The 15,344-nt window shown below is 43.6% G+C and overlaps 1 protein-coding gene and 1 long non-coding RNA gene across 3 annotated transcripts; both read right to left on the reverse strand.

Annotated features, from left to right (window-relative positions):
• Nucleotides 1-4,197: 4,197 nt before the first annotated feature.
• LOC136483145 (uncharacterized) lies at nt 4,198-5,866 on the reverse strand. Its single transcript, XR_010765324.1, has 3 exons — nt 5,673-5,866; nt 5,471-5,582; nt 4,198-4,303 (listed from the first exon to the last, which is right to left on the reverse strand). It is a non-coding gene; the product is annotated as an uncharacterized lncRNA (long non-coding RNA).
• A 5,000-nt stretch (nt 5,867-10,866) lies between these two features.
• On the reverse strand, nt 10,867-13,093 carry LOC136482597 (uncharacterized). Of its 2 annotated transcripts, none has more exons than XM_066479818.1 (3): nt 12,777-13,093; nt 12,665-12,697; nt 10,867-12,546 (listed from the first exon to the last, which is right to left on the reverse strand). In XM_066479818.1, exons 2-3 carry the CDS (start codon nt 12,680-12,682, stop codon nt 11,452-11,454), a joined length of 1,113 nt encoding a protein of 370 aa, XP_066335915.1. In that variant the 5' UTR covers nt 12,683-12,697; nt 12,777-13,093; the 3' UTR covers nt 10,867-11,451. The 2 variants fall into 2 exon arrangements, with proteins under 2 accessions (XP_066335915.1, XP_066335914.1); XM_066479817.1 differs by having other exon boundaries at nt 10,867-12,569.
• Nucleotides 13,094-15,344: the final 2,251 nt, after the last annotated feature.

Here is a 15,344-nt window from a genome sequence, read left to right on the forward strand (position 1 = left end):
TAGCTTGTGTCAGCAGTGACGTCAGCCATGCAAAAGCGGGTGGGGAGGGGAGCTGCTGTCTGATCGTTCGCCGGTTCTGAATCGAATGAACACCCGCTCAAATGGACCATGAGTTCTAGTGCATCAACTCGTCGCCTCCTCTTTGATCTCTACATGCATTAAGCCAACCTGAAGCGCAAACTTGTTTTCCATTTCATTTTTTATTTCATCTTTTTTTCCTCAACAAGTTAGAGCCGATGATTCTAAGCTCGCTCCCTCGGCCCATTTGAAGCGAGAACTCCTTCCTTGGTAGAGCTTTGCTTTACATATTGAGTTAATTGGAGGAGCTCATCAATATCCAACAACACATAAAGCACATATCAGTTTTATAGTCTGTTCGTTTGGCTGTGGCTTGTCGTAAACGATCGTAAATTTCCAGCCGGAACAGTATTTTTCTCTCATACAAACCAGCTAGCAGTACTTCTTTACGAACCAGCAATGATACGAACCAGCCAAACGAACAGGCTGTTTGGCATCAGGCCCGGGCCCTAATAAGCAACGATCGATGCACCGTCAGATTTGAGGTTTCATGTTTGAGAGTCCTTTTAAAAATATTTAGTTGATTAATTTAACATTTCCAATAAAAAAGTTGTAGAATGTGGCATGAGGCATAGTGGGAGTGTTTGTTTGCCAGGACTTGCTTGGCCCATGTGCTTGAATTGGGCCAGGGCATCTCCAGCCAGACCAGTGGTGCAACTTTCCTCATTCGGTTGCTGTGTTCCTGGTGGAGTCTGATTGATTGTTTGTTTAGGGGTGCATGAGTGGATCCGACCACAACTACGGCTATGGACAGATGTCACATGCGGCGTTTTTGGTGCGCTTGTGCCTGTTGCGAGCCGGGCCCAGGAGAAACGAAGCCTGATTTTGTTTCCCTGGCTGCAGGCGCGTCAGTTCTTTGAGAACCGTGTTTGTTCTAAAAATGTAAAAAAGTTTTAGGTTTGCCTAAGCTTCTTCTTCATTTGATCAACATTTATAGTATATTTCATTGGTGGATTCAATAAGCTAATTTGGTTGCTAATGTTGCTATATTTTTCTATAAGGGCATAGTTCATTTTCCAACCTCCAACTTACACGACAGTCTGATTTTCAATCCACTCTACAACTATCTAAACTGGACAAATTTGGTCTAGTTTGAAAATGTGGTTTTCTACTATCTAAAATAATGAAAATCTAGTTTAATCTCTAAAAAATCATAAGTAATTATTTTAAATAAAAAAAAATATGAAACTAGTACCAAAAAATCATAACTAATTACATTAATGTTCTTCTAAAAATGTTATCTAACTATTAGTGATCTATTTGGAGTCATTTGAATTTCATTCGCCTTAAATAAATAATAAACACCACTACGAGCAACAAAGTAATAGAAACATAAATAAATAATTTTCAAAGAACTCTAAATAGATCATAAATAGATAGATAACATTTTTAGAAACAAATGGTACTAGCTTCATGTTTTCCAATTTAAAACAAATTAGTTATGATTTTTTAATGGTTAAACTATATTTTTTATTGTTTTTATAAAATAGAATAGCACCTTTTAAACCAGCAAGGGTGCACAGATAATGCACTTATGGCAAACTTATAATGCACTAAGAAAGCAAGGGTATAGATAACTCAGTGCAATGCCATGGAAATATAACTTAGAGAATAAAAAAGGATGGAGTTCTGCATATTATTATTATAATTAAGTGATCACAAACTAGCGAACTGAGCATCCCTCGGCTAGTTGATCCCTCAGCTAGTTGAGTTTCTTGTGGTAGATCCGCCCACCTGGTTTGAAGTACTTGACTAAGAGCCTGTTCGCTGGTTGGTTTCTGAGCAGATAAGCCTAGCTACTGCTGGTTTGTTGTGAGAGAAAAATACTGTTGGCTGGCTAATAAGCCCTGGCTGAAATCAATAAGCGAACAGGCTGCATGGTGCTTGAATTTTTCTAGAGCTATTCCATAATTTAACGCTATTACTATTTTAGTGGTAGGCGAACGTCCTCCTTGCTGACTCAACTTTTTAGAGTTGTTCATTGGAAAAGAATATATGTGTGTGTTTATAAGATGAGTGTGCATACATGTTTGAGTGTCGGCATCTGTACTATGATTTAAAAAATTGATCACAAACTAAAAGAATGTCTAGCTAAATATTGATTAATGAATAATGATTGAGCATATCAAAGGACCACTGGTTACGGGTTGCACCAAGGAACACAGGGATAAAATTTTAATTTTTCATATTTTGATAGCTTGAAATTACATTTCTTCATCAGCAACTTCTATCAGGCCATGCAGCAATCCAGCGAGACCATGTTATGACTGATACAGGCTGCGGCTCCGTTTAGAGTGTGCCTCCAGGGCCTCCAATGCCCATGTCATGAGGTTCGCCTCCTGCTGTTTTTCCCCTTTGTCCACCATGGGGTTGGTTTGGACCATGGCTGCCACCTTCGTCGATACCATTTGGACAAATTCATTCTTGCTGGATAGTTTCTAAAAGGCTAATGGTTGATAGGTTGGTACATCCTAAAAATGACCCCTTTTGAAGTAAATCGGTCTAATATATGAGAAAGTAGAACAATGTGGCTAGGAAGCCTAAACCAGCGGTGAAGGGGCTTCACCGCCGATTCGAAGGTGGTTGGCGCCGGTAGCCATTGGAACCGGCGGTGAAGGGAGGCATCACCGTCGGTTCGGGCCACCCGTCCCCTTTCACCGTCGGTTCATGTCTGGAACCTGTAACAGACCGCCAAATTATGCTGGCCCATGTACACCTGCCATTGTCTTAAAGACCTCCGATCGTTGTGCACGGGAACCAGATAATTCCGGTAGCCTGTCACGTGTCCTCGGGGAACCCCGAATCATCCACCTTTCACATCCGATCAGGATCATTACAGAAGACATTGCAGTATTACAACAGTTGATACAAAAATATTACATCAGAGTTAAATAGCAGAAGTATTACAAACCATACGTTTACAAACCATTTATTCGAGTCTTACAAACATAAGTTTTTACCTTCTCATTCTCAGTAAGATAGCATGACTAACATAACCTTATTCAACATATATATATCATCCTGCCCACGGATGAGAGTATACACCTCTATTGCTGCCTATCCTCTTCCAGTACCGACATATAACATGGGTAAAAGCCTATCGGCTGCTAGGGTTCACCTGCAACAAGGGTTTGTTAACCCTGAGTACTTGAGGGTACTCAACAAGACTTACCCGATGAAAAGAAAAGACTCCAAGAGTATGCAGGCTTAAGGGTACAAGGGGGTTTAGCAAGAATCAAGAATAGCTTTTGCATAAAAGTGTACTACTTGTGGATCCTTACTTTCAATATTTTATCTTGACATTAATTCATTAATGGTATCCAATTTGCACCTAATCTAAACCAATCACTTCATTTAACATCTCATCTCATTATCATAAGTAACCATGTTCCATTGATAAAACTACGATGAGTGGTCGGAGGATCGAGTCTCCATAACTGAGGAGCAACGACGATTCGAACTGATTAAACCCAGTTGGGGATTCCCAACCACATGACATATGCAGGTCCCGGACCTACATATATCAACCCCTCCCTCGGATCCTCCAAAACGTGAATGGGTTCACGCTACCCAAGAGCACAGTACTCCACCACCCTACGCCGTCTTGGACGGTGTCATAGGGTGGATACACACTACTCTCGCCATCTCTCCACTCCCAGTGCGCGGCTGTCCTTTCTCATAATGGAATAGCCGAGGTATCAAGCTTACCGGAGTATTTGGTCAGTACTGCAAAGTCTCAACCACAACAAGCCTACATCGAATGGTCCTCAATCGACACAGACGGAGCACTACACCGACTCATTTCACGATGCAAGCCAACCGTCCGGTTCTCAGCTTTAATATCATAGTCATATTTCATTACTTGTTCCTGAATAAGGTACCATCTCGAATGATAAAGTCATCATCCGACTCTTTATAGTTAAGCAGGGCTAAGCATCAACTATCCTATTACTACTAAAGGGTACCAAGGAAAGGAATTGGAATATCAAGGTAAGTCATGCAGCAATTGGTATTCAACCAATTCCTATTTACTTAATGCACATATTATAGGACTCAAGTGATAAAAGTAGTTGTAAACAACAAGGAAATGTTGTATGCTCTGGAGCTTGCCTTGGTTAGGCGGAGTAGTTAAGTTCTTCTGAAGAACCACAGATGTCAAATCCAACCTCCACTTGGTGGATGCTCCTCCTCTGGAACTTGACGATCCCTTCCTCACTTTCGTTTACTACATGTAATAAAGGATGCATGCTTGACATTATGATAATAAGCACTGATGCATGAAAGATGCATACAAGAGCATGGATGAACTCCAACAAGATTAAAAATTTTGAGTACAACTTTCCTTCACGGTACAGTTGCACCACTAGGGTTCATTAAATCGAGTTTATACTCACTAAAAAGCATTTTAATTATTTACTAACAAGTTGATTAACTAACTAGAAGAAAGAAATTAACTTTCCATGGAACAGCAGGGGTTTTACATGTTCCAAGGTCCACAACAGTAATCAAAACACACAAAAACCATTTAAACATTTTCCTAAATCATTTTAGTATTAATCAAATACATTAAAGGCATTTAAACACACTTATATTAATCATGCAAGTTAGAATCATCAAAACAGCACCAAAATTTTTGTGGAGACAGGTATTAGCACATGACAATTACACAAAAAGTTTCATGATTAATGGATTATTATTTGGGCCTACAATAATCATAAATATAGCATTTTTCCGATTAAAATATGTAATTTTTTAGCATAGTAAAATTAAGTGAAAATGGCTAACTAATATTTTTCATAGATATAGTACTCCTATAAAAAAAGCTACACAAAAACGTTCATAATTTTATCACAATTATATAATTAATTATGAGTTAAACAAGAATCAGCTCATTTTAATCATTTCAGAAAAAAACACTGAAAATCCTTTTTGTACCCAGTCCCAGCCAGCCACTGCCGATGAGAAGGGGGACCGGGTCATCGGCACAGTGCCCCGCGCACAACCGCGGGTACACCGCCGTTGACCGGCGGGTTCTCGCCGACGGCTAAACCGGTACCTACGTGCTCCCCACAACCCTGCACGTCGATCTAGGGTACTAGTTGAACATTTAGGGCACAGCGGAGAGCACGACGGCGGCTATGGCGGCACGGTGTATCTCCGGCGCGGCGGAAACGACCCACGGTGAGATCACCGGCGACGAAGAGGTCACCAGAACACTCACTACGCTTACGCGAACACGCCCAAGGTGTTGGTTGATTGATTTAAGGCTTCGCACGAGCTCGCCCACGGCCATGGCGGCACGGCGGAGCTCGGCACGACGGCGCGGCAGCGTTCCGACCACTAGGGCACGGTAGAGATAAAACTTAGGGCACGGTTAGAACCAGGACCTCACCACGGCTTTTCTTGGCTACTCGGTTGGATCAGAGGAGGCGCAGAGACAGCTGCCGACGGTGATGGCGAACACGGCGGCGTGAACCGGCGTCGCGACGGCGTTCCGGCGTGTCCTGTACGGTAGCCGGTAAAACGGAAGATCTTATCACGCCCAAGGCATCAAGACGAGCTCAGATCACGAATCAGGAGGGAGAGAGATGCACCGGAACGTCCTGGCCACGGTGAGGGCTCACGGCGGCGCTGCGGACGGCCGCGAAGAAGACGGCGGCGTCCGGCTGACTCCGACGAAGAGAGGCAACTCAGGCGGTTCAAACGGATGCGCAAGGACAATGCGGAGCTAGCTGAGCTAGCAATTGAATGGAGGACGAGAGAGTAATGGCGAATTTTGGCCGACGATCTGAGGAAAACAGACGGTGGAGCAGAGAGGAAAAGTAAGGAACGGCGCCGGCGTCTAGCATCTAAAGGCGAGGTCGCGAAAAACGGCTTCGCTAGCTCCAGCTCAAGCTCGGGCCACGCGCTCAGCTTCTTGTCCAGGCGCTAGAAGCAGCGCGAGGATGGCCAATTGGCGCACGGCAACGGCGAGCAGGCAAGCTGCTTCTGCCGGTCACTGTAGCAACTGACAGAGCCCATTCACCCCTCTATTCCTCATAATTCCATGTTGAAACTTGTCAATATACAATAACAAAAGTTGTTCATATACATGAGATCTTCAACTTCTATTAAGGAACCAACATCAAATTATCACTGGTTAGTGAGATCCAAGGTGAAGAACAAGAGTACTTGAAACTGTTAACTGAATTCAGTTATGGTTTCGCAAAACAGTTGATTAGCTGACTTTGGTCAATTAATTAGTGGTCAATTAGTTGTCAAACCTCTCAACCAATAGCACTATTCAATGTACAAGTTTCATACCAATTCATAGAATCAAATTTACTCAACTTTTATTTATAAAAATTCTTTTATTAATTCTCCCAAAACTGAACTTCATTTCTGTTGAAACATGGACTCAGTCAAAATGGTAAGTATGAGAAGTAGTTATTAAATTCAATATTTGAACTTAAATTTGAACATGTTTGATTAAAAACACAACATATCTTTGATACTAATGTAAAGTATCAATTTAGCACTTCAAACTTTATTAAAGAAAAATATTTAATTGTTTAGGAAATTTTTACACCAAAAATTCACAAAGTTTCTTAATCACTATTATTGACATCATTTCTTGTAACATATAAAACACTTCATAAACAACATTTACATGCTATAAATTAAACATGAAATGCATTAATGACTTGATGCTTGATGATTATGCATAATGATGATCATGATAAAACTTTTAATTACTTTTTAACATCTGGGATGTTACAGAACCCTTCACCACCGGTTCATGTATAGGACCGGCGGTGAAGGGGGGCTATATATTCCCCCCCCCCCCCCCCCCCTCTTCTTCACCGTGGCCCTCTCCATTTCTACCCTGACTTGCACCGTTTTTTCACCATTTTTACGGACGTTTTTCACCAAATTTCACATGGAGGCACCCATTTCTTGAAGAATGCACTCCACTCCGTTGTTCTAAGGTTGGTAACTATCATCCCATTCAATTCCTAACTCGTTTAATTCGGCTAGATTTCATGTTTGAGTTGATCAATTGATCAAAAGGCTCTTTCTTCTTTTTTGGAGGTTCTTTTGATCCAATTGATGAAGTAGAGGCCCTAATTTGAAGGTTGCACGTCATCAACTTACTTGAAGGTTGTTTTCTACCTACTTAATTTAATTCCTGACATGTTAATTTGTTAGACTGTCTCCAATATTTAGGTGAATGTGATGAAAATTGTCCCTAGTTTTGGATGAAAAATTTCATTATTGTAAATTACGTGACATTGAACTTGAACAGAACATGTGAGTGCAAATTAAATGACATTGACTTTTAGTGGACATTTTACCTTCATTGTATGTCAGAAATTTTTAAGTATTTGATTGGCATTGAATTGTAGTCTGCTATTTTTAAATATTTGATTGACGTTAAATTTTAATGAACATCTGTCATTAATTAAATGGCGTTATTTATTAGTAGACATTTTACTTTTATTGACTTTTAGTGGATATTTTACCTTCATTGTATTTTGTTAATGAAATGACGTTGAACGGTGAGTGCACATTGTTATTAATCACAGATGGATCGCGGATGAATGTATGAGCCTCTATCTGAAAAGTTTGTGGAAGGCACTGATTCTTCTGTGAAGACTGCTAAGGCCTACGGAAAATACAAGAGATACAACAGACAAGAGATACAACAGAGAATACAAGCAATACAATCAGCTGGATGTAGGGTATTACTTCTACTTGAGGGCCTGAACTAGGGTAAATCGGTGTCCCCTTCGTCTCCATCAAGATCTTCTCATCTAAATCGTCCCTCCGAACAAAAACCCTCCACGGGGATACCCTTGGAGGACTGCCGGATTCTTGCTCCGACATTTGGCGCGCCAGATAGGAGAGCGTTTAGATTTTCCTAACAAGTTCTTGATGGCTCAATCACTTCAGCAACTTCCCCACAGGATCCAAGTTTCGCTTCGGCACACTGGAGTTTCTCGCCGACTCACAGGGCAAGCTTTCCCTCTCGGAGGTGGTAGGAGACCACTCGCAGAAGGACTTGGGAGCCGATCCGACTCGGTTCCCGACCGGACTCTGCAATCTCGCTGAGTCCTACCAGTCGGCGGTCAGGGAGGTCATGAGTCGATCTGGCCAGGGCATGACTCCAGTCAGATCAGATTTGCGCTGGGTCGGCACGATCGACACTCAACCAGCAAACCCCCAGGCTGACGACGATTCTGGCAGGAATTAGCTCTATGAGGTTTATATAATTAAACGATTTAAATCTCGAACGGAATTCGAATTTAAATCGGCACACAATTAGAATCCGAGAACTCGGTCAAACCCAGGAAAAAAACCGTGACGAAACTAAACGCATCTACAGAATTTTAGCTATCACATTTTTAATTATAAAATATATTGCGCCTATTCTTGTAATTAACTAACAAAATTAAAGGTTGACATTTAATTAAGAAAAAGTTTTAAAAATTTACGTTTTTCGCTAACTTACAAACTCGCGAAAACCTGGGATGTTATAGCTTCCTCCGTCGAGGTGCATTCCCCTTTGATCTCCGCGCCTAGCTTACTTGACGACGGTGCGGCCGATCTTCTTGTCTCTGGCCGCGCAGATCAGTCATCAGTCGCCCACCGGAGCGGGAGGAGAAGCGGGCAGGCTGGGGCGGCGCCGCGATGGACAGGAGAGAAAGGGTGCGACGAGGAGTGGAAGAGCGAGCACCTTGGTTACTGCCAGTGCGGGGGGAGGATTAAGGCGAGGGTGCTCACTTGCTGTGCTCACAACATCTGACCAAGCAGAATTTCTGGTGGTTGACTTGCCGTGCTAATGTGTAACGTGCTACTCCTATTGATCGCTTTAGAATCCTTCTAGTATAGCCAACTTCTTTAACTTGGCCTACTAATATATGACAACTTCTAGTCCTGCCATTTCAGTTAAAAAAATATACGAAGTTTACAAAGATCCACTCATAATTGCTATTTAAAATGGTGTACTTTTATTAAAAAAACAATTGGCACTAAAAATAGTCGCTCCATTTAAAAAATGTAGGTTACTATTGGCTTTTGAATATACATTTGACTATTCATCTTATTTAAAATATTACATAAGTATCAATTATTTTGTTGTGACTTGTTTTATGATTATAGATAGATATTATAAGTATAACTCACATTTCTATTTATTTGTACTATTCTTTTAATAAGACGAGTGATCAAATGTGTATGTAAAAAGTTAACAGTGATCTACATTTTAGAACGGAGGAAATATCATTTTAAAAAACATGGCAATGTACTGAACTGCTTACATTTAGATTTTAGAATAAGAGAGAGTAGTATCTTAATGTATTTGAAGAATCTTTATTGAAACTATAGTCCCAACGAGTTTTAATAAAGATTTGTGTCAGGGATTAAAAGATAGGTTCATACCAACATAGAAAAGACACAAGTGTTTCTGAGAATGCAGCATAAGGTCAAAGGAAGACCGACGGAACAACCTATTCTATATATGGAGGAGGGCTAGAAGCTCGTGCTATGGCACGGTGCGGCAAAATTCTTCCACGAATTAGCAGTGGTTATCGTGCGAAGCTCTGACTATAGTTAAGGTTAGCTTTGATATACTGAGCTAGCTAGCTTAGCTTCACGTTGACATTGAATTGGCCTTTTACGCTGTTCGTCAAGAACAACGAGCTACAAGATGCAAATGCAATTCGCTCAAGGTAAGAGAAAGTTGTTTTACGATAACTAATTGTAGCATTGCATGTACCACATGGTGTGAATTTGGAGATGGACATCACCTTTTTTTATAAAAAAAAAGTAAACCTACACTACTATATTTACTTTTTTGTTCAAAACCAAATGGCATGCAATGCTAGGTGGCAAGGAAAAAAATATAATAGATAGGTAGTTGGCCCAACGTGAATGCAAAGTTGTGAGGCCCAACGTTGTTGAGATTTTCTTTTCAAAACATTGCAGGTAGGGATGAAAACCGGACGGATATTTCTCAATATCCGTCCGTCCCGAAAGTGTCAAAACCCTATATGGATAGTCCATATCTGAATTCGAAAATTTAATATCCGACAATATCCGAATCCGAATACTCAAAATTGGATTTCTGATATGTATATGAAATAGATATACATATCCGACATATCCGTATCCGGTTCTAATATCTGAGAAAAAATATGGGATATGGGATAGAATGCAGGATCACTGATATCCGTTTGTATTTGATCCGGTTTCATCCCTAATTGCAGGGATACTTGATTGTATAAAATATGAAATAGTTCTCCAATACGTAACGAAGAGGCAACATGGTCTTATTCTAAAAAATTGTGGCAACTCTTAAATTGGTAAAAAAACATGTTTTTAATAGAATCTATTTTTGTCATGCTAAACAATTTAAAGGTGGAAAAGATCACCAGCTATTTTGTACTTGCAAAACACAAAATTCTTCTGTGGTGGACAACCATGTCCAGCAGGATATGGACATCCATTTTGTACCGGTGTTTTCTATTTTTAAGAGCATCCATTTTCGCAGCGTGCAAAATGAAAAAAAAAAAACCATAAAAAGCTCAGCAGCCCGAGGCCCAGCAGCACCCACGCCGAAGCCGCGGCCCAGCGTCGCCCGCCAGCCGCCTGACAACACATTCCTCCGCGGCAGGCCCACGCACAGGCCCATATCGCCGTTACGATTGGTTGGAGTGGGATGGACCCAGCACGTCATGTCAAGCCATTGCCTGACGGAGCCTTTCGTTTCGTTTCTATCCTCGCTGCCGCCGCCTCGCCTCCCCCCGCCGCAGCAGGTACGTACGTACGGCCCCCCGCGGGCGTCCAATCACTCCCTCCCCTCGCGCTCCTCCGGCGGCGGCCTCCTCGGATTGGCTGGGGCTCGCCTCGCGGCCCCTCCGCGGCGTCGGTTTTCGGTTAGGGTTTAGGCCCCTCCGCGGTTGCGTGCGGGCGGGCGTGTCTCGCCCCCCGCTGATGCTGTCTCTCGATTCGGCTGGATGCGGATGGGTGGGAGACGCCGCGCCTGTGGGCTGTCCCTGGTTGCCGGACTCATCGGCGCAGGGAGATTTCCGATTGGGGGCCGTGATTTTTTCCCCCTTCTGCCGTGCCGTATTTGATTGCTGTCTGCCTGTTTTGCTGGTCGCTATTCATTTTTGTTTTGGCGCCATCTGTTATGATACAGTGCTGAAATTACTTCTTCCATTCCCTTATTTGGTACTTAATATATTTAGAAAATGGTGGCTACTGTAATTCTTTGTATGAGTTAAACAACTGCCTTCACATGCGATGTGTTTTGACATAAGTATTATTTCTTACTTACATACATACATACATACATACATACAATATATTGTTTGTTGGCTTTGCGTTCATCTACATCTTCTTTGTTGCTTCTTGGTGCCTATCTGCCGCATCCATGGACACCAGAGCCGCTTTCCTTGTGTGCTCCAATTCTTCCTTCTTTTCCTTAAATTTCTTTTCTGTTGCTTCTTGGTACGTATCGGCAGCGTCCATGAACAATAGAGCTGCCTTCCTTGTGTGCTCCAATTCTTGCTCCTTTTCCTTACATTTCTTTTCTGTTGCTTCTTGGTACGTATCGGCAGCGTCCATGAACAATAGAGCTGCCTTCCTTGTGTGCTCCAATTCTTCCTCCTTTTCCTTAAATTTCTTTTCTGTTCCTTCTTGGTACGTATCGGCAGCGTCCATGAACAATAGAGCTGCCTTCCTTGTGTCCTCTAATTCCTCCTCCTTTGCCTTAATTTGTTTTCTTGCTGCTTCTTCATACCTATCAGCAGCGTCCATGAACGCCCCAGCCGCCTTTCTCGTGTTCTCCAATTCCTCAACCTTTGCCTTAACTAGCTTCTCTGCGTCTTCTTGGTACGTATCGGCAGCGTCCATGAACACAAGAGCCGCCTTCCTTGTGCCCTCCAATTGCCTTTCGAGTTCATCCTTTTTTGCCTCAAGCTGCTTCTTTTCCAACTTGCACATCTCCAATTCCAATTTGTGTTTAACTTTTTCCTCCTTACACTCCTTCAATTGCCTTTGGAGTTCATCCTTTTCTTCCTTAAGCTGCTCCTTTTCCAACTTGCACTTCGCCAATTCCAATTTGTGTTTAACTTTTTCCTCCTTACACTCCTCCAATTGCCTTTGGAGTTCATCCTTTTCTTCCTTAAGCTGCTCCTTTTCCAACTTGCACTTCGCCAATTCCAATTTGTGTTTAACTTTTTCCTCCTTACACTCCTCCAATTGCCTTTGGAGTTCATCGTTTTCCTCCTTACACTCCTTCAATTGCTTTTCGAGTTCATCCCTTTTTTCCTTAATCACCCCCTTGTTGTACTTACACATACCCAATTCCAAAGATTTTTTAAAGCCTTCCTTCTTGCATTCCTCCAGTTCACCCTTTGTCACCCTACGCTCCTCCCTACACTCATCCAGTTGCCTTTGGAGTTCCTCCAACTTGCTCTTCAACTGGGAATTGGTCAACCATTCAACTAAAGTTCATTATTTTAGACGTGGGTTAGAGAGAGATGAGAATGCGACCGCACTGTTTTGGATAGTGAAAAAAAATGATGTCTTTTTTGCTCACCTGTTTTGTCTGTAACATCTCCTATAATCTCAACTGCAGGTTAGAGGAGAGAGATGAGAATGCGACCACACTGTTTTGGATAGTGAAAAAAAATGATGTCTTTTTTGCTCACCTGTTTTGTCTGTAACATCTCCTATAATCTCAACTGCACCCCTTATTAGATCCACTGCAGGCTTTAGAACTGCATCCTCTATTAGTTCTACTGCAGGCTTTAGTAGAGCCACTCCCCCTCCTGGCGCTAACGCTGCAGGCACGACCGGGAGAAACGCCATGTTCTGGAGAGTGGATACTTGTAGAGGTCGATCGGTGGCTTGCGGCCGTCTTCGCCCTCCTGGCGCTGCTGTCGTGACACACTCGCCGGAGGTGGAAGTCGCTTCCGCTGTCTTCTCCGTGCCCCGGGCAAAGGATGCGGTCCGTGGTCGAAGCTGCTTGGGAGTCAATATTGGGGGGGGGGGGGGGGGGGGGGGGGGGGGGGGGGGGGGCGGAATGGAGTGTCTACGAGGAAGCGGGAAGAAGCAGAGGAGTGAAGGGATGCCGTGTCGATGCTGAAGAGGTAAGAAGCAGGAGGGATGAAAAGGATGCCGTGTCAGTGAGGAAGAAGGACGGGGAGGGAAGGATGCAGTGCCAGTGACTCAGTGAGAGGGAGGGAAGGAGAGAGAGAGAGAGAGAGGCTTGTGGGCTCTGGGCTGTGGCCCAGGTGACACTGACGCCCGTCCTCTTCAACCGATCCCCGGCTTGTGAGGCGGCGAAAGACGCGAACGCACGCGCGTAGCCTTTGGGACCGATTCGAGGTGCTCGGGAGTGGGCACTGCTGCTGGGCTGCTGGCGGACATGTTCACGCATGATGGAAACGTATCCTTTTCTCTTGAGATTTGAGAATCACCAGAAACGCTTTCAAAATTCAAACGGCTCTATAGCTTAGTGATTGGAGCTAAAATATTTTTAGCGAGTCTAAGATTTCCTTCGCAAAGGACCAAAATAGAATCAGGGTGGTTTCACATAATTCTTGTCGTCTTGTGCTAGCTCATTTGTGCTTCTGCTATGTATTTTTTTTTCTAGTTAATCATTTTCATTTTTCAAGTATAATAAGTTAAAATATGTTGTATTTAAGTTGTTCTATACCCACAAAAAATTCCAGAATTTTCATAATTTTTTTAATTACTTATACGATTTTTATAGAAAAAAAAATAAAAATTATAATCAGTTTACCGGTCAAACGATCTAATAAAGTGGTTCTAACTCATCACCTAAAACATTTTTAAGAAAATTCAGATCAAAATATCTCTACAGAAATCTGTATCCCTACCAAACGGCAATCGTCGCTGCCCGAGATGACGGGGTGCTCGTCGGTGGTCGGCCGCCATAGTTCGCCACACCGGTGAATCTGCTCCTGGAGGCGATTTCAATGTCTTTTTGTCGTGTGTAATGTTATGCTCGTGCATACAATTGCATCGCATGGTATATGTTTTTAAGGTAAACGAAAGTTTCCTAATTTAACTTGAGTACAATCATACCATATGCATGTGGGTGTGTACAATGTTCTAGAGTCTAAAATACTATGATTCATCATGTACTACCATCAATTCGCTTACATGAATTGCGTATTTGGAACGTAGAACGGGCATTATGAATTGTTTAGAAAAACTATAAGCTGAGGAAAAAGCTAGGTTAGCTCAAAAAAAAAAAAAGATAAATGGGGTTCAGCATGACGGCACGTATGTTAGATGGATCGTATGCTGTTATATACGGTTACTTCCCTCTACAAGACCTGGACCAAAAGTCATGTAACGCTGATGAGTGGGTCCCACACCTGTGGTCCCTACCTCGAGTCTTGTCACAGCTGCTGCTTCTCGCCGCCGTCACGCGTGGTGATCTACGCCGCCGCCGCATTGCCCTTGCCCCAGCACCCGCACACTCCTATGGGCCGCAAGAGCAAGAAGGGCGGCGGGAGCAGGAAGCCGCCCCACCCCGCAGGGTGCGCGGCGCCGCCGCCGATCAACACGGAGTGGGACGACGCCACCGCCGCCTTCTGGAAGGAGGCTGAGTCCGTGATCTGCGCCCGGTCCCACGACGACGGCTGCGCCGCGGCGGCGGCGGAGGCGCTCCGCGCGGGCAGGGACGCGGTCCCGCTGCTCCGCCACGCCGCTGAGCTCGCCCCGCGCTGCCCCGGGATCGCCGCCACGCTCGCCTCCACGCTCCTCTACGCGCACAGGCCTGGAGAGGCCCTCGCGGAGTGCGCGACCCTACCGACCCGGCTCTGCACGCCGCTGACGCCATCGCCTCCCGCCACGCCGCCCTCATGGCAACGAGCCCCCAGGCGCGGGAGCGGCTCCTGGGGGTCCCACTACCGGAGACCGGCTCTTTGCCGAGTGCCAGGTGGTTTGCCGAGTGTTATTTTTCGGGCACTCGGCAAAGACGCCTTTGCCGAGTGTTTTTTTAACACTCGGCAAATAGTCTCTTTGCCGAGTGTTTTTTTGACACTCGGCAAAGAGCTTCTTTGTTGAGTGTTTTTTTTGACACTCGGCAAAGAGCTTCTTTGCCGAGTGTTATTTTTTTGACACTCGGCAAAGAGAATTTCAAAGCACATTTTGAAGCAGTAAATTAATTCAAATGAAAAAGTTTTCAACTACAAAGTTGTATAACTCATCAAGATGTACAATGTTTGTTTTGGTCTTTTCTT

This window comes from Miscanthus floridulus, chromosome 9 (genome assembly GCF_019320115.1).
Source record: "Miscanthus floridulus cultivar M001 chromosome 9, ASM1932011v1, whole genome shotgun sequence".
NCBI classification, from domain to species: domain Eukaryota; kingdom Viridiplantae; phylum Streptophyta; class Magnoliopsida; order Poales; family Poaceae; genus Miscanthus; species Miscanthus floridulus.